The sequence below is a fragment of the Nycticebus coucang genome, chromosome 1, assembly GCF_027406575.1.
Source record: "Nycticebus coucang isolate mNycCou1 chromosome 1, mNycCou1.pri, whole genome shotgun sequence".
Lineage (NCBI taxonomy): Eukaryota > Metazoa > Chordata > Mammalia > Primates > Lorisidae > Nycticebus > Nycticebus coucang.
The window spans coordinates 69,498,988-69,523,526 of NC_069780.1; the positions used below are offsets into that span (position 1 = coordinate 69,498,988).

General features: G+C 43.4%; 1 protein-coding gene and 1 pseudogene across 3 annotated transcripts in view; one reads left to right on the top strand and one right to left on the bottom strand.

The window, feature by feature from the left end:
• Positions 1–2,631: 2,631 nt before the first annotated feature.
• Positions 2,632–5,367, bottom strand: LOC128580049 (uncharacterized; annotated as a pseudogene).
• GAB1 (GRB2 associated binding protein 1) overlaps positions 5,251–24,539 on the top strand; it is a 148,261-nt gene continuing 128,972 nt past the window's right edge. For all 3 annotated transcript variants that reach the window (XM_053582188.1, XM_053582187.1, XM_053582189.1), the window contains exon 1: positions 5,251–5,375. In XM_053582188.1, coding sequence (XP_053438163.1) covers positions 5,304–5,375 — 72 coding nt within the window. In that variant the 5' untranslated portion in view covers positions 5,251–5,303. The remainder of the gene's footprint in view (positions 5,376–24,539) is intronic.

Below are 24,539 nucleotides of genomic sequence, written 5' to 3' on the forward strand. Positions count from 1 at the left end.
AAACTGGAAGGGATGGGAGAGTGAAGAAAAGAGAGGTCTGATAGACCGTGAGGAAGAAGAGGTATTAACTGACAAGAAAAGCTGTTGAGAAAAAAGAATAAGTACATTGGGGGGCAGGGGGGATCTTAAAAAATCAAGCTGGAATATGTGTGACAAAAATGGGCCGCTACAAGTGAATAACAAAGTCCATAGGAGTCACTGGCTGAGAGCATTTGAAGATCACAGGAAACGGATGACACGGCCATTTGCTTTAAAGAAAAGTCTAAACCCTAATATGGTCTCTAAGGACCAGCACAATTTGTCCCTTGCCTGCCTCTGTAGACTCACCCAGTGCCAATGTCTCTATACTCACCTCATGGCCACCTTCATTCAGCTTAGAAGCTCTTTCCAGCCTAAGGACCTGCACAGAAGTAGCTTCTCTTTTGTCTGGAGTACTCCTCTCCCCTACTCTTGCCAGGCCAACTTGTGTTTGTCTTGAGGATATTAGTTTAAAAGTCTTTTCCTCAGGAAAGTCTTTCCCAACCTACCCACCCTACTCCTGGGGGTGGGGTGGGGGGGTGGTCCTCTATTATGTGCCCAAACCGCACGCTCTATTTTTCTTCCACAGGATTTATCAACTGTATTATAGAAGTTACGGGGTTAATTATCTCTAAAAGTTTTTCTCCAGGAAAGAGTGCAGGAACAGGTCTGGCTTTCCTCTCCATTGTATCTCAGGTCCTTGGGGACTTGCATACAGTAGGCATTCCATAAATATTTACTGTAGGAATAAAATCTATAATAGGCTTTTGTAGCATGCCTTTTATTGTGTAAAGTATAAAATGTGATTTAACAGATCATCTAAAAATGTCATAAAATCTAAAATAAGGAACATTTCTTTTCTAAAATATATACATGAAATACATTTTTTTCCTTTTTTTTTTTGAGTCAGAGTCTCACTTTTTTGCCCTCAGTAGAGTGCCGTGGCATTGTAGCTCACAGCAACCTCAGACTCTTGGGCTCAAGTGATCCTCTTGCCTCAGTTTTCTTTTCTTTTTTTTTTTTGTTTTTTGAAACAGAGTCTCACTTTGTCATCCCCAGTAGAGTGCTGTGGCATCACTGCTTACAGCAACCTCAAACTCTTGGGCTTAAGTTATTCTTTTTGCCTCAGCCTGTAGTCCCAGCTACTCGGGAGACTGAGGCAAGAGAATCGCCTATGCCCAGGACTTGGAGGTTGCTGTGAGCCGTTATGCCACAACACTCTACCAAGGGCGATAAAGTGAGACCCTGTCTCTAAAAAACCAACCAACCAACCAAACAAAAAAACAACAAAAAAAGAAAACAGGCTCCGCGCCTGTGGCTCAAGCGGCTAAGGTGCCAGCCACATACACCTGAGCTGGCGTGTTCAAATCCAGCCCTGGCCGCCAAACAACAATGACGGCTGCAACCAAAAAAAAAAAAAAAGAAAACAAATTTGATGCTTTATTATTTTTTTTTTTGTAGAGACAGAGTCTCACTTTATGGCCCTTGGTAGAATGCCATGGCATCACACAGCTCACAGCAACCTCCAACTCCTGGGCTTAAGCAATTCTCTTGCCTCAGCCTCCTGAGTAGCTGGAACTACAGGCGCCTGCCACAACGCCCAGCTATTTTTTGGTTGCAGTTCAGCAGGGGCCAGGTTTGAACCCGCCACCCTTGGTATATGGGGCCGGCGCCCTACCGACTGAGCCACAGGCGCCGCCCTTGATGTTTTATTTTAATTTGGAAGACTTGTGGTACGATCTATGTTCACATACTTAAAAGGAATTGTTAGCTGCCATAAAAATAACACTTGCTTATGTTCTAAACCTTAAAAATTAAAAAAACATCAAAATCTACCAGGCATTTGAAATTCTATAATTTCTTTTTTTCTTTTCTTTTTTTTTGGAGGGTGGGGGACAGAGTTTCACTATGTTGCCTGGTACAATGCTGTGGCATTGCAGCTCACAGCAACCTACAACTTTTGGGCTGAAGCAAGTCTCTTGCCTCAGCACCCCCAATTAGCTGGGACTACAGGTGCCCGCCACAACACCCAGCTATTTTTTGGTTGTAGTTGTCATTGTTGTTTGGCAGGCCCAGGCTGGGTTTGAACCTGCCAGCTCTAGTGTATGTGGCTAGTGCCCTAGCTGCTGAGCTACAGGCACTTAGCCTATAATTTCTAATTTTTGTTAAAATTCTGCAAAATCAGTATTATCATTCCCATCTCACATATCAGGAATCTGCAACTCAAAGACATTGTGTAATCTGTTGAAGATCATGACTACTAAATGACCTGAGAAATGAATCCAAATCTGAATAAGTTCAACCCTTGTGATACTATAAATACCTACCAAAAGATGAAGGTCTCTAAACTTAAACGGTTGCCAGGTTTTTGTGATGTATTTTCTATTAATGATGTTCTTCAGATAAGATTAAGAAAGCATTAGAAAACCAGGTTTATTGTCTTTTTTCCTTCTTCTTTTTTGGAGACAGAGTCTCACTATGCCACCCTCAGTAGAGTGCTGTGGCGTCACAGCTCACAGCAACCTCCAGCTCTTGGGCTTAGGCAATTCTCTTGCCTCAGCCTCCCAAGTAGCTGGGACTATAGGTGCCTGCCACAATGCTCGGCTATTTTTTTTTTTTTTCAGTTTGGCCAGGGCCGGGTTGGAACCTGCCACCCGTGGTATATGCGGCCAACGCCTTACTCATTGAGCCACAGGCGCCGCCCTCCCAGCTATATATTTTTTTTGTTGTTGCAGTTGTCATTGTTGTCTAGCTGGCCTGGGTGGGTTCGAACCCACCAGCCTAGGTGTATGTGGCCATCACCATAACCACTGTGCTACGGATGCGGAGCCCCAGCTTTATTTTCTGATAATAACTTACTGGGTTACTTAAATAAATTACGTCTATTTTCCTTTTCAAGGTATTCTCTGACACTGTGGAAAGTAAACAAAGCCCGTGCATGATAGTGCAATTGGGGGTATCTCTTATCAAAGTTTCAACTTAGGGACTGGAGCTTGCACAATTCAGCAACCCTCTTCCCTCCTAATAGCTCTTCCTTAACTACCTCCAAGTTTCCAGTGCTCTCCATTTGGGCTCACCACAAAATGACCCTCTTGCTGCTTTTTTTATCTTTCAGTTGCTATGGCCATTCCCTTTATCCACTCACAACACAAATATTATTCTCCACCTTTTCTTTACGGCCTCTTTCCTGGATCTGGCTACACACCTCCTCAAAGATCTCCCTCTTCTTCCCTGATTATTCTTCACCTCACTGTGTCTCGACTTCTCTCAAGCCACATACTTAACCATAACCTGTAGTTTTGTTGACCCTTTCTTTGCTTACTATCCTATGCCCCCACTCTATGCATTCAGGGACCTTTGTCTTGTCACTACCCAGCATATAATTTCTTACTACAATTATGTAACATTTTCAAATTCAGAGAAACTCTAGAATATAAAGGTTGTGTTAATAAGAAAATGCCTGAGGTTATTTTTCCCAGAAATGTTCATTTATCTCCTCACATTTTTAGCACTTTTATTAATATTTGATTATGTTATCTCCTAAAATTTATTTTGGGGCTTTGTTTTTCATAAATAAATCGGAAAATATATTGAATTCTATTACATAATCATGTTAAACTCAGAACCAGGTATACTAATTGTCAAGCACACCACTAGGCAAATAGAACTAGGGCACCCAGTTAGTTTCCCTTTCAGACTTTAAGCAAACGCAAAGTCAAGTGGAAGAAGCAGGCAACAGATAGAGGCAGTCCCAGACTTTAAAAATTGTCCCAGAGATAGACCCAATCAAATCTTTTGGCTCCAATAAGCGCTCCCACTACTCTGGCAGGACAGTTTCGGGGACCAGCCCACGCCAGCCCTAGTGGGGTCCCCTGTGTCCTCCCCTCCTGGCAGGTCGCCATAGCCCGCTTCCCCGAGCCTTGTCCTACTGGTTCCAGCCCTTCAGTCTTGCGCGGCGGGACCGGAGGGATCGTGGTCTCCCTCTGGGGTCGTTTTGCTTTTCCGGCTGTCAAATAGAGAAAACCCTGAAACTCCCGATTTCGTGCACAGTACTAAGTCTGACACCCAGGCTGAGTCAAGATGGCAAACCGAAGACCGAACGTTTGAACGTCTCCGGCTCCTCCTCGCTCCCGAGTCCCGGCCGCGCTGCCTGCCCTCGGCCTCGGCCACCGCCTTCCTGGCCAGGGCTCGGGCTGGGGGCCGCCGGGCGGCGGAGGACCCTGCTCCGCTTCCCGAACTACAGATCCCAGGGTGCTCTAGGACTCCGGCTCCCTCCCTCCGTCCGTCTCCTCCTCCTCCCCCAGCTCTTGTTGTTTTGGCTGGAAGCGCTCCGGAGGAGTTTCAGAGAAAGTCTGGGCAGAAACCAGAGCCGGGCCGGAACGTGGGAAGGGGAGGAGGAAAAGGAGGAAGAGCGAGCCCAGAGGCCGGGAGAGGGAGGATCAGACCCTGCTGCGCGCCCTGGGGTGGGGAGGCGGCGGAGGAGGAGCGCGAGGGACGGGACGGTGGGATCCCTCCCACAGCTGAGTCGCCCAGCGCCTCGTTCCTCCGCGCTCCCCGCCCTCTGAGGCGGCCGTGAGAGCAGACCCACCCTCCAGCCAGACCTGAGACCTCCGGAGCGCCCGCTGTCCAGAGACGCCCCGCACTTCGTCGCCGACCCGGCGGCTCCCTCCTGGCCGGGACCTGCTCTGTGCCCGCTGTCCCGGAGAGCCTGGCAGCTTCCCCTTTCCTCTCCGCTTCCCGGGCGCCGCGGAGACGTGACCCACCCTCTCCTGAGGAGAGGGAAGGAGAGAATTCGCAGCGAAACCGAGAGCGGGCGAGCGGGAGTGGGCACCGCGCGAGGGCATTGTGTGTGCGTGCGTGTGCAGCGCCGTGTCGGACTCCGAAAGCGCTCTGGGGAGGTCCTGTCCCTGGGGGGCGGAGCGCCAGGGACCGAAGCTCCGGCTCCGAGTCCGAGCAGAGTCTCACGCAGTCCGATCGCTGCTGAGGCCGCCGGCGGGACTCCCCGCCTGGAGGCGAGGCGGGCTCCCCGAAGCGAGATCGCCGCGCCCTGGGTCCCCCAATATCCCCGCTCACGTCTCTTCAGATCCGCGGACCAGCGGAGGAGAGGCTCGAACTCGCGGAGTCAGCGCGCCGCGGAGCCCGCCAGCCCGCCCGCCCCGTCGGCCTGGGGTGTGCGACCGGGAGAGCGAGGTCCTCGCCCCTGCGCGGCCGGCGGGCGTCGGCTGTGTCCGGAGCGCGCCCGCCGCCCCTCCGCTGCCCAGCCCGGAGCCCGAGAGGCGTGCACCATGAGCGGCGGCGAAGTGGTCTGCTCGGGATGGCTCCGCAAGTCCCCTCCGGAGAAGAAGTTGAAGCGTTATGTAAGTAGAGCTCCAGCCGCCGCTCCGCGGGTCCCTGCGTGCACATCCCTCCTGGCCGGCTCGCCTCCCAGCCGGCGGCTGCAGCTGGCCACGCACGGGGCGTGTGCTTCGACTAATCCCGGTCTCTCTTCCCTGGGCCCGGCGACTCCGGGCCGGGTGCTGTGCACTCACGCCCTGCGGGACAGCTAACTTTCTTTCTGCACATTCCAGATGGCCTGCTTGGCGGGCCTGGTCGCCGCATAGGAGGGGCCTGATTTCCAGCTAAACTCCCAGTGCCTGTTTTTCTTACTCCTTTTTAATAGAGGTAGGGTGCGATGGAGAGAGGAGCCTTCTCCCTTATTTATATCTGTATCTAATTATTACGGGGCTGTTGTGCACTGTATCGCCAGCCCTGGGAACACCTCAGAGGATTTAGAACTCTCAGCCCTGCTTGTGGTCCGCGCTCCCTCTCCCCTGCCCCTCGAGGTGGTTTGCGGGAAGCGGGCTGTGAACCTGAGTAATTGGTAGTAAGGACGAGCATCTCAAATGCATGCAGAAGAGTAAAGAAAAGTTATTACGCGCCCTACCGTTTGCTTAGCAGGGTTCACATTTTCGCGGTTTTTAATTGAGGGACATTGGAGTTTGGCCCGAGAGCCTTGGCGGTTTGCTGGGAAAGGAGGGTACTGGGGGGAGCCTAGTGGCTGGTGTTTGGGCGCCTTGGACGTGCTGTCAAGCCCCGCTGGAGGGGACAGCTGAAGCCAGAAGGGATTTCTATTGTGGTCCTTTCCCAGGGCACCAAAGTGGCTTAAATGGTATTTGTGTAATTGATACAAGATGCTGATTATGTGATAAACCGTTTTAGCTGTTAGGAAAAATATTCCTTGAAAGAAACAACCTGACTTTAATAGTAGAAATCTGTGTCCTCTTCTGGGGTCTGTGATCTTATTCCGTGGATCTTCTTCTTGGTTCTTTTGTCGCTGCTCCCTAAAAAGGAAAGAAATAACACTTTTCTCCTGACATCGGGAACAAACATTTTTTAGTAAAATATGTTCCCCCCAAAGCAAAATTTATGCCCTCTTAAATATAACTACCTGTACTAAGGCAGCCTGTTTCTTGTTGAAGGATATCTATACCCATTGTTAGAGCTCAAGTTAAATCTTATTAGTCACTGTTTGCTTGCTTAGAATAGAATGAAGTACAATACTTCTCTGACAGCTCATCAGTGCATTTCTGATTTGCTTTCTGCCAGAATTCATTATAAGCAAGTATTGTCATTGAAGGACTGGATGCCACAAATCTTAAGAAGGCTCTCCAGGGATATTGAATCTTTCCAAATCCTGTGGCTCCATCTATCACAGTTTACCTGAATATCATGGTAAAGATGCTAAGTTTATTCCAAAAATATGAGAGGAAGTAGTTTTTATCAGCTCTTATTTCTATAAAGGTTGTTTGTGTGTGAGAGAGGAGAGGGTAGAGAGAAGGATATATTTGTTTTGAGAAGGCACAGTTCAGGAAACACATAGACCTACGTGATTGGATTCTTGGGGAACAAAAGAATAATACATTTGCTGAACTAGATAGTAATAATAGAGGTTTAACGTATTCTTTCACGTGGTTGGTTTATGGCTTACTCAAATATGCCAAGCAGTGTATTAGGCACCATCCAACTATACAGTTAGAAAATACAATAGGAAAAAAAAGTCCTGCTTCTTGGGCTTGCAATTTAATGTAATATTAAAGTGGAAGAAAATCAAGGAAAAAGATTATGTCTTAACAAGGACACAAATGAAATAGAATAAAAAGAGTCTGATTTGGTCATAACAGTTTTCTGAGGTAGGTGTTATTTGTTTTATACTGTTAGAGTCAGGATTTGAACCCAGATATGCCTGATGGGAGAGCTCTGAAAGGTTGTTAATGACTCATCTAATTCTTTTCTTTTCTTTTTTTTTTTTTTAGAGACAGAGTCTCATTTTGTCACCTTCGGTAGAGTGCCATGGTGTCAACTTCCAGTTCTTGGGCTTAGGCGATTCTCTTGCCTCAGCCTCCTGAGCAGCTGGGACTACAGGCACCAGCCACAATGCCTGGCTATTTTTTTGTTGTAGTTTGGCCTGGGCTGGGTTCAAACCCGCCACTCTCAGTGTATGGGGTCAGCGCCCTACTCACTGAGCCACTGGTGCCGCCCCATCTAGTTCTTTTCAAATGTGGAGCTGAGTCTATATCGTTAAAGGTCTCCTTTATTTATTTATTTATTTATTTATTTATTTGAGACAGAGTCTCATTTTGTCACCCTTGGAAGAGCGCTGTGGCATCACAGCTCACAGCAACATCAAACTCTTGGGCTTAAGTGATTCTCTTGCCTCAGTCTCCCAAGTGGCTGGGACTACAGGCACCCACCACAATGCTCCGCTATTTTTTTAGAGGCAGGGTCTCAACTCTGGCTCAGGCTGGTCTCGAACTTGTGAGCTCAGGCAAAGCACCCCATCTGAGCCTCCAAGAGTGCTAGGATTATAGGCGTGAGGCACCACGCCAGGACAAAGGTCTCCTTTAGATTATATAAACTTCTATGAGTATATGGATATTCGTTGAGAAGACAAAGAAGAGGTGGATTGTGGATCAGGCACACAGTGCAAAAGAAACATTAAGACCTGGTCTTTGCTTTCAAGTAGCTTTCTTATGTCTTTGGGTCTGTGAGACAAACATATGTGAAAAAGTCAGCCAGCTGTGCAAAGTGGTTTATGACTGTACCCAAGTTGAGTGGCATGGATATTTTTATGGCTGTTTTGAAGAAAAAGTCCAATTTGGACTAAAACTGTGGGGACACTTAGGTGAAATAGGGGCTCCCTAAATTGTGTTTTCCACAGGGGAAAACATATGTCTAACAGCTTGGGGTGAAGCTGGGGTTTTTCTTCCCTGATGTTTTCTACACTCTAGAAAGCGCTAGTGTTTTTGTGAACACTAGTGAAGTAGATAGAGATGGCCCAGGGAGATAATGGAGAGGGTGGCTATGAGAATTGAGGGAGCTGGTAGAAAGAGGTGGACTATTATATAAAGTTCAGTGAGGCTTATCTTATATTTGAGCTATCAAGTTGGTTGTCCAGAAGATTTTGACATGCCCAGATTATTGACCTCTTGCCTTCGGTATCCATTTTAGATCATTTTTTGCTAAAACAGCATTTGTTTTAGTAAATTTAGCACTGTAAACTCTATTTACAACTCTACTGATAACATGTACGTGTATACATGCATTTCCTATGCTTGTTTTCTTTTCATGTAGAATATTTTCTGGATGAAAGGAAACATCGGTGGCCACTCAATAGGCAAACTGGTAATGATTTCTCAATGAATGGATACGCTGCGAGAAGACATTTTGGATGCTGGGTACTATACTAAATGAGACTTTAGGGACTTTTAGCGTGGTGATTCTACTGGGAAATGTTTGGCCCATGAGACTTTGACAGTTGTCTTGCTGTTTTTAATATAGGATAGCCCAAACACTGATTAAGATGATCCTTAGGGCTTTTAAGTAACGAATGATTGTTTTAGTTTTATCTTTAAAACCATCTCAAATGATGGCCCCCAGTGAATTCCATTTACAACTCCATTTTGTTTGCTGTTTTCACAGTCAACACAAGCAGCATTGTTTTCTTAGTGGGTTAAACAATTCTTTAAACATCTGGGCACCATTCTTGAGTGCATACCACCAAGAATTTATTTGTTTTCTGGAACCCTAATAACAGTATATTTGATTCTACTCTGGTTTCCTTAACAAAGTAAAAAAGCAGCTGTTTAATATACAACACAGGACAAAAACAGCAACACCACAGTGGCAAAAGTGAAAATAAGCAAAAAAATTTTCACCTCCATTTTAAGTGGAGTTGAAAAATTTCACAGAGATGATGCACATACAAGGGTTCTTATCCTTTTGTAAATCTAGAAAAAAGAATTATTTAAAGAAATAATGGTGGGATTTTCATTAGAACTTGAAATTTTAGCAGAAATGAAATGTAAATCTGTAAACAAAGGATTGCTTCAAGCCAGCTGGCTGCCACCATAGCTCTGCAGGAGAAGTTTCCCTATGGCCTGCCTCAAGCCAAACATCAAGTTTGGACTCCTCCTTGGCCCAGCTGTCAGCATTGGGCAGGTGTGCCATCTCAGCAGGAGAACCTGCTTCTGAGGCCTGAGCAAGGTGGCCTATTAGCAGCCAGCCAGCCAGGAAGCAAGGCCTCTGCCAGTTCTCGGCTGGGTAATCTGTACCCAGCTTGGGCTCTGTCATTTCTGCAGCCGTCAGTTAACAGGTCAGTTTTTGTGTGGACTTTGAGAACACACTCCTGGTTCTGGAAATGGGCCTAGAAACAGAAATAGCCTCTCCTCCTGAGTGGGCACCTGACATCTGACTTGGAGGAGGGGGGCGTGGGCAGTCAGAGTATCAGCATCTCCTTGGTTCAAGGACAGCCAGGACCTGTGCTAAGCATGAAATCCCCGCTCAATGTCACTACAACAAAGAGGACTGATATCTAGAAAAGTCTCCTTGCCTTTCTTTGGCAATTAACTTGCAGTCGATAGATTCTTAGGCTTTTCCTTATAGTGACTGAAAGAGCATGATTATTGGGTTGAAGAAAATTTTTTCTTGCTGTTTTCATGTTAGTAAACAGTCCTAATGTGTTTTTTATATACCTCTTCAAGTGTGGCAGGATCATTGTTTCTGTTAACAGAGATCAGCAGCTAGTAATTACATTAAGCCTTTATGATAATGATAGTTAACTCATTTGCTGTGCTTGAGCTTAATGGTAAGTACAAAACTCCCCATGTAAAACTTGCAGAACCTCTAAATGTGATGGCTGCCTTTTGGGATTCAAAATTACCCTTCGGACACCGGTATTGCACTTTGGAGGGTAGTTTTAGAATTCTGCCCTTTTTCAAGTTTTTGAATTAAAAGAATATCTTTGAACAAAATACAATAATGTGTCAAGAATTATACTTGAATAATCTGCTTGACAATTGATTGGTTATGTCAGTGTATTGTGCCATAATAACTCTGCTTAAGAAAGATGTAAAGAATAGGTAAAATTGCATAATTTAGAATAATTATGAATTATTCATTCATAATTCATAATTTAGAATCAACATAAAATACATTTTTATGGTCTTGAGAATTTGCACACTGAAGAAATTTAGGAGGCAGTAGATTTAAAACATACATTAAGTGCCAGCACTCCTCATTTTCTTTCTTGTTTGTTTTTTTGAGACAGAGTTTCACTTTGTCATCCTTGGTAGAATGCCGTGGCATGATAGCTCACAGCAACCTTAAACTCTTGGGCTCAAGTGATTGTCATGCCTCAGCTTCCCAAGTAGCTGGGATTACAGGCGCCCACCACAATGCCTGGCTATTTTTTAGAGGTGGAGTCTCACGCATGCTCAGGCTGATCTTGAACTCCTGAGCTCAGGCAATCCTCCCAGAGTGCTGGGTTTACAGGCGTGACCCACCATGCCCGGCCCTGCCCTCCCCCGACTGCCTCCCTCCCGTCTTTTTTTTTTTTTTTTTTTTTTGAGAAAGAGTCTCACTTGTCGCCCTAGGTAGAGTGCCCTGGTGTCTTGGCTCATAGCAACCTCAAACTCTTGGGTTCATGCGATTCTTTTGCCTCAGCCTCTCAAGTAACTGGGACTACAGGTGCTCACCACAAGGCCCGGCTATTTTTATTTTATTTTACTTTATTTTATTTTATTTTTCGAGACAGAGTCTCACTATGTTGCCCTTGGTAGAGTGCTCTGGCGTCACAGCTCCTGGCAACCTCAAACTCTGGGCTTAAGCGATTCTTTTGCCTCAGCCTCCCAAGTAGCTGGGATTACAGGCATTCACCACAACGCCCAGGGCTTGAACCTGCCATGCTTGGTGTATGTGGCTGGCGTCTTAACCACTGTGCTACGGGCACAGAGCCAGAGTCTTACTGTGTTACCCTTGGTAGAGTGCTGTAGCATCACAGCTCACAGCAACCTCAAACTCTTGGGCTCAAGCTGTTCTCTTGCCTCAGCCTCCCAAGTAGCTGGGACTACAGGCGCCCGCCACAAAGTTCGTCTATCACAGCTATTTTTACTTTTTTTTTGGTTGCAGTTTGGCCGGGGCCAGGCTCGAACCCGCCATCCTCGGTACATGGGGCTGGCGCCCCACCAACTGAGCCACAGGCGCCGCCCTACTACAGCTATTTTTAGAGACAGGTTCTCGCTCTGGCCTCAGGCTGGTCTCAAACCTGTGAGCTCAGGCAATTTACCTGCCTCAGCCTCCCAGAGTGCTAGGATTACAGGTGTGAGCCACCGCACCTGGTCCTCATTGTCTTAACAGAGGCGGACAAAAGGGACAGTGTAGTAAGTAGATTACTATTTTACTTTTGAAGGGTTTTGTTTAAAAATTGTATGTAACCACTGATGCTTTTCGTGGGTAAATGGCGCTGCCCTGTGAAACTGAGCATCAGGACCCAGGTTCTACTTGGCTTTGCTACCACTCACCCACCTGATCCTGATCCTCAGTTTCTTTTTCTGTAAAATGGAGGCGGGGGCGGGGGGCAGTAGATGTACATTCCTCTTCTCAGACATCTTTTTTTTGGTGGGAGAGATAGATCAGGAGCCTCTCAGTAGGCTTCCCTTAGGGGAAATAAATCTTAGTTTATTGTTCATCTTAAATAGTTTAGTGACTAGATTAGGATTTGCTTAAGTAGAATTCTTTGGGGACCCTCTGGTGGTGTTTCTCTTAACAGAAGGCAGGCACATGGAGCACAGGGCCCTTGGCTGCTAGGCTCTCCTGTGGGGCGCTGTGTCTCTAGCACCCACCGCAGCACTTGGACAGAGTACAAGCTCCATAAGTAAGTGTCTGTTGATTGAATAATAAACAGGTATTTCAGGAGCTTTTGTAACGTGCCCTATGTGAAAAGCATGGAAAGAAAGACCCACTCCCTGCCCTTCAGGAGTTTCTGATCGATTTGTGAAAAGAAGCTGTCAATTATTTTACAAGAGAGATGTTATAAGGCCATACACGATTTCATTGCCAAATGAAAGACAGTTGCCTAAGAGTTCAGACAGAGAGAGGGGAGGGGGCCCTCCAGGGAAGACATCATAAATGAATTTCTAGCACTGTTCTTAGAAGATTTGAGGTGTTGCCAGCAGCAATAACAAAATATAAGGAAAGGCTGGTTTTAAAGGAGGAACAAGGACTTTGTGTCAAGTTTAGACATCCTAGCGAGAAGCACTGCTTCAAAACACCTCAGTTTCATGTGAGGGGTTTGGCTGCCAACTGTAACTTGTAGTTTGAGAAGTTTTTGTTTCTGCTATAACCTAATGCTCCTGATGAGCTCTTGAGCACAAGTGAATTTTCTTCATCAGACTAGAAACAAATAAAACAACTTATTTGGTCACCTGAACTTATTAAAATTCTAAGGGACATGTGTTATTTGAGATTTCTTTATGTCTGTTTTGAGCTAAATAATTCATTCTGGCATGCAGTTAGTTTACAACAGAGAGTGAGCATGTTCTGGTAGGAGGAAGAATAAAAGAGCCTTTGATTCATTTGCTTCTGAGTTCCCGCAGGAGAGCCATGGCCGCCATGGGCTAGTCTTATTTTGGACTTTGGAAGCCATCTTAGCCCAGCTGTGTGAGTGCCAGCTCCCATTGCGGGGAAGAGAGTATCACCATTGGATCACATTAAACCCCTTCTGACTGTTGATGGAGGGTTTTCTCTCATTTCACATTCCTTGCATTAACAGGGTGGCTCATTTCCTCCAAGCTAGAGCTCCATCTGAACTTGCCATTTGAACTTGGACTAAGTGGCAGTCTTTCTGTGACTCCTTTTATCTCATTATGTCTGTAAACTAAGAACAGAAAACTTATCAAGTCACAGGTCTCTTTATTCTCCCCTCTTGAGCTATAGCACAAATAAAATTAGCATTCTTTTATTTATATTACTCCTGGTGAAAAATGACCCATTGTACTGTGGATTTTCACATTTAATTAGGTAATCAGCCACTTTCGTTGCCAATAGGATGGCTGTGGGGGCCTTAATTATAGATGGTAACTTTGCCTGTAGAATTGCTGGGAAAAGTCATTTTTAGGAACTGGAAGGTTTTGACCATTCTAGGCTTGTATGTGTGAACACCATAAATAATACAGGAATGCCCTAACTGGAAAAAAGAATTGTTTATTTTTTATTTATTTATTCTTGTTGTTGTAGTTTGGCCTGGGCTGGATTTGAACCCGCCACCCTTGGTATATGGGGCCAGCATCCTACTCACTGAGCCACAGGCACCATCCTGAATTGTTTATATTTTAACATTCTTTTTCCCCCCCTAGTTTTTAAGATTTTTAAATTTACTGTAGATGCAGTCTCACAAGGTTGTCCAGTCTGGTCTTGAACTCTTTGTGTCAAGCGATCCTCCTGCCTCAGCCCCCCAGATTGTTGGGATTATAGGGGTGAGCCACCACGCCCAGCCTGAATCTTTTATACTTTACATAATTCATTTATTTACTGGACCAAAATTCTTCCTAGTTAAAAATTCCCATTGCTGAATGCTTATAAAGTACAGTATAACCTACGCGCTTTTGACCCTCTCATAGCCTGCTTTATAGAGTTGAGGCTGCATTGCAGTGCAGGTTTGGTTGTTATCTCTGTTACACTACCTCTTGAAGCATTCTGATTACAACTTGTAGCTGCCAAGCCCAGTCCTGCAATATTATCTGGAAGAAAAATTTTCCATGTGGTTGTTTTGGCAGAGCTACTGTATGCAAACTGCAGATGAAGATGTAAGTTGTAAAGGAATAGAGCTTCTAGAAAGAGTGATGTGAGTTATCTTAAAATTTTTAATGCCATTTAATTGTTCTTTCCTTACCTCTTTGTGTGTGTTTCAGAAATGTTTTTCATATTTCTACTGAGTATTGTTTTAAGTACTCAGAAGAATGCCCTATCTACCAAGAGTTTTTCTTAAGGTGGTGGTTTTTCTTTTTCCTCTCAGCTTTTTACTTTGAATTCATACTTGATGTAGGTAATTCTCTAAGTTATGTATTCAAAAAACAATGTCCTCAGAGGAAAAAAACAAATGGTCACATTGTCCTGTGAATTAAAAATATACAGAGTTTAAACATTTCTTTCAATGTAAAAATCTTAGTCTGTCTTTCTTAAGGAAGAAAAATACTAAACTTTGCTTTAACTATCCTGTTCATTGTTTTTCCTTCCCTTTATTTGTTTCCTTTTGCCTTGACTCAGATAGTTTAATATTTTTTTAAAGCAGTTTTATACCTTCTTTAAGAACACTGCAGTGGGAGAAAAAAAGATCCTAATTCTATTTTACATTTCAAGAAAAAAGTTAGAGGAAGCCATTCTCTAGTCTGAAAATGAAGAGGGGGAAAATGTCAGATAACACCAAGGTTTTGTAACTTGCTTTCATGTTGCTTGGTTAAATTAAATATTTATCACTCCTTCCTCTACGTATTTATCTTTTTATATGTGAAATAAGCAGGTAGATGTAATTTTAGTTAAGAGGCTTGTTTTCGTGAAATGAAAATGCTGTACAGTAGCATCAGGGTGAAATCCTGTTTTTGTTGTAGTTTTTATTGTTGTATTTAATGCATCAGTTAGCTTAGTTGCTATAAAATTTTATTTATTAACTTTTGCAAGTGGGAGGAAGGTAAAAGCACACTTTGTCCCATAGTTCTGTATACACTCAGTCTTTTCCTATTGGTTTCTACTTTTCCTCAGTAATATAAGCTTAGATACCAACATCATAAGGTATTTGTGTTAGAATCTTTACATACATCCTCTTTTACCTTTTCTCAAAAAGGGAGTGGGCATTAATTTGTGTCTCAGGTATGTAGTGATTAAGAATAGAAATAGTTATGTTCCAGGTGGCATGTGGATTGTTTTTCTCTCCTAAAATGCAGTTTTTAGTTACTGCTGTGTTGGGTAATGTGGTTAGGTTAGCTCAGCCACTTTCTGGCTAGCCGAACTCCTCCCTGAGATGACTACCTGAGTGAAGAATTAAGGGCCTGGTGTGCTTTCTCAGCTTCACTCCGTAACACATTCCCATAGGTGCCTTGGCCAGAGTTGTAGCAGCCAAGATTAAAGTGCGTCTGGTTGGAGGGATGACCCCTTGATGATGAGGAGAGAAGTACTTTAATCTTTGACTTTTGGAAGAGAAACAGTTGGTAAAGTGCTGCCTTCGGTGTTTTGAATTCCAGTGGTATTGTGTAGAGCTTGCTGAGGAATGATTACCTCATTCGGTTAGGAAGGTATTATTTGAACCCCCTACCCTCTGGCAAAGTTATAATTGACTCTACAGTTATGTGGAAGTACCTGGACTTTACAATTTCAGGTTTAAATGTTTTGAAGTATCTAGAAAAGGTAAAATGAGATATTGAACTACTAAGAAAGCGCAGAATATGGGGGAAGGTAATTTGTTTCTAGTGATGGTGTTACATAATGGGGGAAGGTAATTTGTTTCTAGTGATGGTGTTACATAAAGCCAAAGCCTTCTGATTAATCTTCACTGGGTATATACGTCCTTTATCTCCAAAGAAAAAAACACAAAATTAAACTAGTTTTATTGAACAGTATTCTTTTCTCTTTGTCTTCCTTTAAGCAGTCACATAGTTGGAGGGTCATATTTATAAAAGTTTAATGCTTCAAACAAGAAAAGTAAGCCTAATATATTTTAGATTTTCATAATGACCTACAGTATACACAGTGAAAGCTGTATACACACGATCTATTTACAAAGAAAATTATGGCTTCATTTAATTGTTTGGTGTATGTAGTAGGATATTAATTTCCAGAAGACAAAGATGCCATTTGTTCTCTCTCTGAATTATACAGTGCAGTACCTTGCACAATTGAACAGCATGACAAAAAGATTATAGAATTTTGAGCCCAAGATTATAAATCATTTTGTCCAGTGCTTCTCAACCTTTTCTCTCTCATGTATTGTGTGTTCTTTGGCTTTTAATCTAGTCTTACTTTCTTTGATTTGCATTACAAAAACAATAGAAATTTTAGACATCTTTTTCCAATTACACGTATCTCCTTCTCCACTGGTCAAGACCCCATCTTCTTCATTTTATGGGGAATGAAAACTAGCCTCAGGGGGACTAATTGATGTGTCTGAAGTCATACAACTTAACCAGCTGTTCTGTCAGGGCTGATCTCTCACCTCCTAGGTCAAAGCCTTTCAGTCACTGAGTGAACACCTGTTGGGAACAAGACACTGAACAATGCAAAAGAAGAGGCCCAAGAGGGCACCGTCTCCACCTTTGAGAGCGTATGTGCTACTAGGAGACATAGGATGCACTCAATCCTGCAAATTGTATTGTGATCGGAGATGTGTGAGACAGCTCCGGGGGAACTCAGCAAAGAGAGGTTAATTCAGGGACTCACCGAAGGTGACAAGAGACATTTCACCAGTATGTTAAAAGAGGGATTCAGGCTTGGCACCTGTGGCTCTGTGGTTAGGGCGCAAGCCACATACACTGGGGCTGGCGGGTTTGAACACGGCCTGAGCCTGCTAAAAACGACAGTGAAAACTGCAACAAAAAACTAGCTGGGCGTTGTGGCAGGCGCCTGTAGTCCCAGCTACTTGAGAGGCTGAGGCAAGAGAGTCGCTTAAGAGTTTGAGGTTGCGGGCGGCGCCTGTGGCTCAGTGAGTAGGGCGCCGGCCCCATATGCCGAGGGTGGTGGGTTCAAACCCAGCCCCGGCCAAACTGCAACAACAACAACAAAAAATTGCCGGGTGCTATGGCGGGCAACTGTAGTCCCAGCTACTCGGGAGGCTGAGGCAAGAGAATCGCTTGAGCCCAGGAGCTGGAGGTTGCTGTTAGCTGTGTGATGCCGCGGCACTCTACTGAGGGCCATAAAGTGAGACTCTGTCTCTACAAAAAAAAAAAAAAAGAGTTTGAGGTTGCTGTGAGCCGTGATGCCATAGCATTCTACTGAGGACGGACGAGACTGTGAAACTCTACTGTGAGACTCTGTCTCAAAAAAAAAAAGAAAAAATAGCCAGGTGTTGTGTCAGGTGCCTGCAGTCCCAGCTAGTTGGGAAGCTGAGGCAAGAGAATTGCTTGAGGCCAAGAGTTTGAGGTTGCTGTGAACTGTGACGCCACAGCCCTCTACTGAGGGTGACAAAGTGAGACTCTGTCTCAAAAAAAAAAAAAAAAAAAAAAGATGGATTTAATTTTCAAGGACAGGGCTGGAGTAAGATGTGATTTCTGTTTCTCCCCTTTATACCTAGATTTTTTAAATTTTTTTTTTTTTTTTGAGGCAAAGTCTTACTTTGTTGCTCTGGGTAGAGTGCAGTGGTGTCATAGCTCACAGCAACCTCAAATTCTTGGGCTCAAGCTGTTCTCTTGCCTCAGTTTTTTATTTTTAGTACAGACAGGGTATCATTTTTGCTCAGGCTGCTCTTGAACTCATAAGCTCAAGTGATCCAGCCTCTTCAGCCTCCCAGCGGGTAGGATTGCAGGCATGAGCTACTGCACCCAGCTCCCCACCCAGACTCTGGATTTGGTTGTGTGTACTTGTCTCACCCTCTTCCTCACCTGCCATTCATTTCACAGTGGAATGTAGCCTTTCTCTACCACCCTGACCTAAACAGGTCCCTACTAAGTTCCCCCAGTGACCCCCTTGTTACCAAATCTTTAGTTCTGATTTTTCATGAAACTCTTGGGAACATTGATGGAGATGATGAATCCCTCTTCTTCTTCTTTTTTTTTTTTTTAGAGACAAGAGTCTCACTTTATTGCCCTCAGTAGAGTGCCATAGCATCACAGCTCACAGAAACCTCCAACTCCTGGGCTTAGGTGATTGTTTTGCCTCAGCCTCCTGAGTAGCTGGGACTACAGGCACCTGCCACAACGTCCGGCTATTTTTTGTTGCAGTTTGGCTGGGGCAGGGTTTGAACCCTCCACCCTTGGTATATGGGGCAGGCGCCCTACCCACTGAGCCACAGGCACCGCTCATGAATCCCTCTTCTTAAAACATGTTCTTATCCTCTCTTCTTAAAACATGTTCTTTCCTGTGCCTTCCTGACCTCAGGCTCTGGTTTCCTTAAATGTAGAAGCTCCTAAGTGTTCCAGTGCAAGCCCTAGTAGCCTCTTTTCTTACATCTTTATTAGTTGTTCTTTATCCAAAGGTCATGAACTTTGAAAAATTAATTACAGCTCATATGCTGAATCATATGCTGATAATTCAGATACTGTATCTCAGCCCATTTCTCATTCCAGATCTATGGATCTAGCTGTTTAAATCCGTAACTGCTTAGAAACCCCCATGGCAGCTCCATGTCAGCATGCCCATATCAGGTCTCATTATCCTCTCCCTAGGCCTGGCCTGCTTGGCTTTGCTTCACCTAGTGGCTTAAGCCAGGTTTTCTTTGATTCTTCTCCTTCACTTTACACACCCAATGTCCAATGTCAGTTTCACCTTCCAGAGGTGACTTTTTGGCCCCTCTGTTCCCTGAGCTACTTTGTCCTTTCTTCTGGATGGCTGCAATAGCCAGTTGGTCTCTCTGCCTCCAGACTTGAGCCCCTCCAAACTGTCTTTCTCTCTCTCTCTCTTTTTAAATTAAATCATAGCTGTGTACATTAATGCAGTCGTGGGGTACAATGTGCTGGTTTTATATACAATTTGAAATATTTTCATCAAACAGGTTAACATAGCCTTCACAGCATTTTCTTTCTTTTTTTTTTTTTGTAGAGACAGAGTCTCACTGTACCACCCTCGGGTAGAGTGCCGTGGCATCACACGGCTCACAGCAACCTCTAACTCTTGGGCTTACGCGATTCTCTTGCCTCTGCCTCCCGAGCAGCTGGGACTACAGGCGCCCGCCACAACGCCTGGCTATTTTTTTGTTGCAGTTTGGCCGGGGCTGGGTTTGAACCCGCCACCCTCAGCATATGGGGCCGGCGCCCTACTCACTGAGCCACAGGCGCCGCCCCCATAGCATTTTCTTAAACTGTCTTCATCAAGGTAGCCAGAATGACCTTTCTGAAACAACCAGTCAGATAATGCCATTGTTTGAAACTGTTCTGCAGCATTCCTTTGCACTTAGGAATGCTCAGCCTCTTCTGCCAGCATGCAAGGCTCCTTGTGACATGGCACCAGCACAACCATCCATGAGTATTTGTTGCTGCCTTCTCCATTCAGCTTCTCCACTTCAGCTGGACTGACCTTTCATCATCCAGACTGACTTCATGATCCTTTTTGGACCTTTGCATGTGCTGTCCTCTTCAACCAGGAATTCTTGGCCCTTCCTTCTGGGTCTCCACAACTGGGCTAACTTCTGTTTATCTTCCTTCCTCTGGGAGCCTTCTCTGAACTTCACTATCACCTGAGCACACAGACACAGTGTGCTTGGAGCATCTGTTTTGTGCTCTTATCATGCTCTGTTATTCCCAAGTGTAGCACCTGTCACACTTGCTTGTATGCATACATGTATTTGCCTGTTCTATCACCTATTCTGGGGGCCACAATACAACTTTTTTTTTTTTTGAGACAGAGTCTCACTATGTTGCCCTTTATAGAGTGCTCTGGCGTCACAGCTCACAGCACCCTCAAACTTTGGGGCTTAAGTGATTCTCTTGCCTCAGAAGTGAATAAAAATTCTCCCAAGAAGCTGGAACTACAGGCACCCACCACTATGCCCAGCTATTTTTTTGGTTGTAGTTGTTATTGTTGTTAGGCAGGCCCAGGCTGCTTTCAAACCGCCAGCTCTGGTGTATGTGGCTGGTGCTCTAGCTGCTGAGCTACGGGCGCCAAGCCACACAATGCAGTGTGTGGCTCAGGTACCTTTGCCTTCATGGGCCCCCCCTTCCTCTGTTAAAAACATTTAAAATTACATTTGCAACTGTGTCAGTATAAAGATGGGTGTTTGCTAAGATAGATTTATTATTATATATTATAATTGTAGCCATTTTTATTCTGATTTTAAAATAAATTAATATTATAATTACTTTTCTTGTGCTCCTAAAAGTATCATGGGCCTTAAGGCCCTATACCTTGTATGTCTGATGGATATATTGGCTCTGTTAAAAGAACAGAAATATGTTAGAGATAAAGTTGATAGCATATGTTAACTGATTGATTGGGACTAGGAAAAGTGAGGAGTTAGTTATTTTGCTGTGTGGCACTTTTGTAATGGCTTAGCTCACTAAAATAATATTAAGATATTGTATTTTAATCCCTGGTAATGAAAAAAATTACAGAAAAATAAGATGGTATACCTAAAGAATATTTATTTATTTATTTTATTATTTTTTTTTTAGAGTCTAAGTCTCACTTTGTCACCCTTGGTAGAGTGCCATGGCATCATAGCTCTTGGGCTTAGGTGATTCTCTTGCCTCAGTCTCCCGAGTAGCTGGGGCTACAGGTGCCTGCCATAATGCCTGGGTATTTTTTTGTTGCAGTTTGACCCGGGTGGGTATGATCCCTCCACCCTTGGTATATGGGGCCGGCGCCCCACCCGCTGAGCCACAGGCGCTGCCCCTAAAGAATATTTAATGTAGACCCTAAATATACCTATATATATATATGTGCAAAAAAAAATGAGATTTTTATTTTTTTATAACATGAGATGTCAAAAATATGTTCTATGTGCTATTTTGTTAATATGCTCATTTCTGTTTTGAGCAATAGTTTTCTTACCCCTTCCAGAGGACATGCGACAATGTCTGGACTCTGGACACAGTTTTTGGTTGCTATAACTGGAAGGAAGAGTGCTTCTCTAGTGGGTAGAAGCACAGACTTATCTGGCCCACAATATCAATATGGTGACATCGAGAAACCCCCATGTAGAGGATTTCATAAAGCTTGGTTTGTACCTATATTGTTTGTTTAGTTTGTTTTCCTTTGTTTTCAGTAAAAGCCATAATTCAGATGCAGGATTGTGTGCGTTACTGGAACTGAACATTTATTTTTCTGACTTGAATAATGTTGAGAAAAACAGTCATTGAGATGGTTGAGCTTTTTTGAACACTAGAGGTTGTGAAGGGTTTATGTGATAAGCAAAATCTGTCTCCAACAATCTGTTGCCATTTAACTCATTAGTCCTTGCTCTTCTAGTACAACCAATTGTTGTCTGGTTGGTGGTAGAGGGGGTGCTGAGTCATTTATTCATGTATTTTATTACATCTTGGCCGGAATATCGCCATTCATTGTTCACAAGCCGCCCAGCTTGTTTACTTTTTATAAATTACATATAATCAAGTCCTCTTGCAGGTCTGGCTACTGTAATTGGCACTAGCCACAGAGCAGGGCTGACGAGTCTGCCTTTATGCCGATGTCTCACGTTTGTGTCTCAGTTTCTGTTCCGCTCTCCAAGTGCTCTTGCTTCCTCCATCCGTATTTTAAAATGAAGGCAAAGAGACAGTTGCCACTATGTTGTCTCCTCTCAGATGATCTGAGGGTATGAATTTATACTTTGGTAAAGTCCTTGTGTCCTTCGGTTGGGAATAATCAACTGAATTTTCTAACTTAAACCCTACTGATTCTGATGTAGGTGATTTTTAGATTACATTTTGGGAAATTCTGAGTTGGATGTAGAGGAAAAGAGAGAGAGGAAAGAAAACTCAATAGAAGTAAATACTTATAAACAGTGGAATAGGAAAGTAAGAAGCAAAATTCAGAAAGCAAACAGATGCTTAAAAAGATAAATGTTCAGTTTTATCTGGCCGTGATGTAGATCAAACTGTCCCCCAAAGAGGAAATACTTAGAGGATGACAAAAGTGAAAGGGACATTTTTAAAAGGTTAGAATATGAGAAAATATCTATCAACAAGAAACTCAAAAGAAGGTTAAGTCTATTAAATCAAGGAAGGTCTTGGGTAGATATTGATTTAAAAAAGAATGTGTGTTACTGAAATCAAGAGTTTGTGAATGGCTTAAAAAGGATGAAGAAGACAGATGAAGGAGGATTAGCTCCTCACCAGAAGTTCTGGTAATTCTGGTTACTGAATCTAAAAGCATATTATTACATTCCACATTGCCTGGAGTGGTTCAAATTTCAAATATTCTTTCCCATTGCCTTTTTAATACATGTCTAGTTTGCCGTAATTGTTAGTTAGTTGTGGTTGATTTCTAAAAGGGGGCTAAGGTGGTTCTACTTGACTAAAGAACTTCAATCTTTGTGTTTTTCAACTCTTTCTGTGTTTTGTGTGTTTATTTTATGTATTCTAATCCACATTAGAGAAAGAACAAGACAGAGACAGAAATACAGACTCTATTTTAGAAAATTGGTCAAGAGGTCAACCGGGGGGAATGGTTACCTAAACCTGCTGAAGAACACAGGAAAGGATTTATTTTCAACTACTTACTGAATTCTGCTTCTAGATAGCTGACATTTTTTTGTCTTTTTTTTTTTTTAACATTATTTCCTTAGGGGATCTTTATAATTCCATCCAGTTACCTTGGAAAGAGATCTTGACAGGCAAAAAAAAAAAAAAAAACAAAAGAATGAGTTTTGAATGGTGGGAGTTTACTTATAAAATTATGAGTATCACTAGCCTTTGTTAAATCATGAATCTACATTTCTTTTCCTCACCTTAGAACTTCTCACCCCTCTAATACCAAATTAACTAGTTCTGTCATTCTTCCTCCCCTCTCCCTGCTTCCTTTTACCATTTCCATGCTTTCTCCCATCCCCATCCATTTACTCGGGAAGACTGCAGCATCTTGGATTTCCTGCCCATCTGCCCACAAGATCTTACGGAATCTTCCTATCTGCTTTGTCAAGTGTTGAGGATCATTGTTGCTATTATCTGAAGTGTCTACCACACCCTCTCATTGCAGTGAGAGTCCAGGTTTGGTTAGTAGATCCCTTTACTCCTGAAGTATATAGAAGGGTTGTTGGGTGTGCTGGTAGAGACACAGAACCAGCTTCTACCTTTACTGTGGCACACAAAGACGACCAGACTCTGCCCTGAGAATCTAAGGCTGGGATCAGGACTTGCTGTCTTCGTTTAAGGTGACCTTATTCCTTGCTTTCTTGTATTTTTTAATCTATTCACTTGGTAGGTCTCTTTTGTTAAAATGAGCCTCTTAACATTTCTAATTCTTTTCTCAGATTTTTTTTCCTGTAATTTATTCTAACTCTGTATTGTTTAATATAGTGGTAAGTGTTTCCAGTGACCCTTTATATTATTTTCTGAAAACAAGTATAAATGTTCTTTTTTTTTTTTTTCCCCCGGTAGAGACAGAATTTCACTTTATGGCCCTCGGTAGAGTGCCGTGGCCTCACACAGCTCACAGCAACCTCCAACTCCTGGGCTCAAGCGATTCTCTTGCCTCAGCCTCCCGAGTAGCTGGGACTACAGGCGCCCGCCACAACGCCGGGCTATTTTTTGGTTGCAGTTTGGCCGGGGCCGGGTTTGAACCCGCCACCCTCGGCATATGGGGCCTGCGCCTTACCCCTTGAGCCACAGGCACCGCAGTATAAATGTTCTTAGGGAGAAGCATAACATTAAATACTCATCTAAGTGCAATTAAAAAAAATCACATAATTTTTCAATGACAATATTTTAGCTTGTAATTTTCAGTTTGGGGTTTAACTTGTAGGAAAAAGGGGTTATAAAATGTTAGGTGAGCAGATGTGTTGCCTTTCGCATAAGCTACTAAAAGGAAATGTTTCTTTAAAAATTTAGTGGATAACATTTATCATTGAACTATAATGTACATTTTTAGCCTTATTTTATATATATATATATATATATTTTTTTTTTTTTTTTTCACTTTGTCGCCCTTGGTAGAGTTCTGTGGCGTCACAGCTCACAGCAACCTCCAACTCCTGGGCTTAGGTGATTCTCTTGCCTCAGCCTCCCGAGTAGCTGGGACTACAGGTGCCCGCCATAACGCCTGGCTAATTTTTGTTGCAGTTTGGCCAGGGTTGGGTTCGAACCTGCCACCCTCGGTATATGGGGCTGACGCCTACCCACTGAGCCACAGGCGCTGCCCAGCCTTGTAATATTTTTATACTTACTTATATTTGAATAGAAAATGGGCATAGATTAGCTTAATAGTTGTACTATATTAGTATTGGTATTTTTGTTATTTCTTTGTTTTAGATTATAATTTTTAATAATCTAAAACATTTAAAACTAATTTAAAACTAATTAAACATTTAAAACTAATATTTACCTACTTTTCGCAGTGATTCTTTTTTTTTTTTA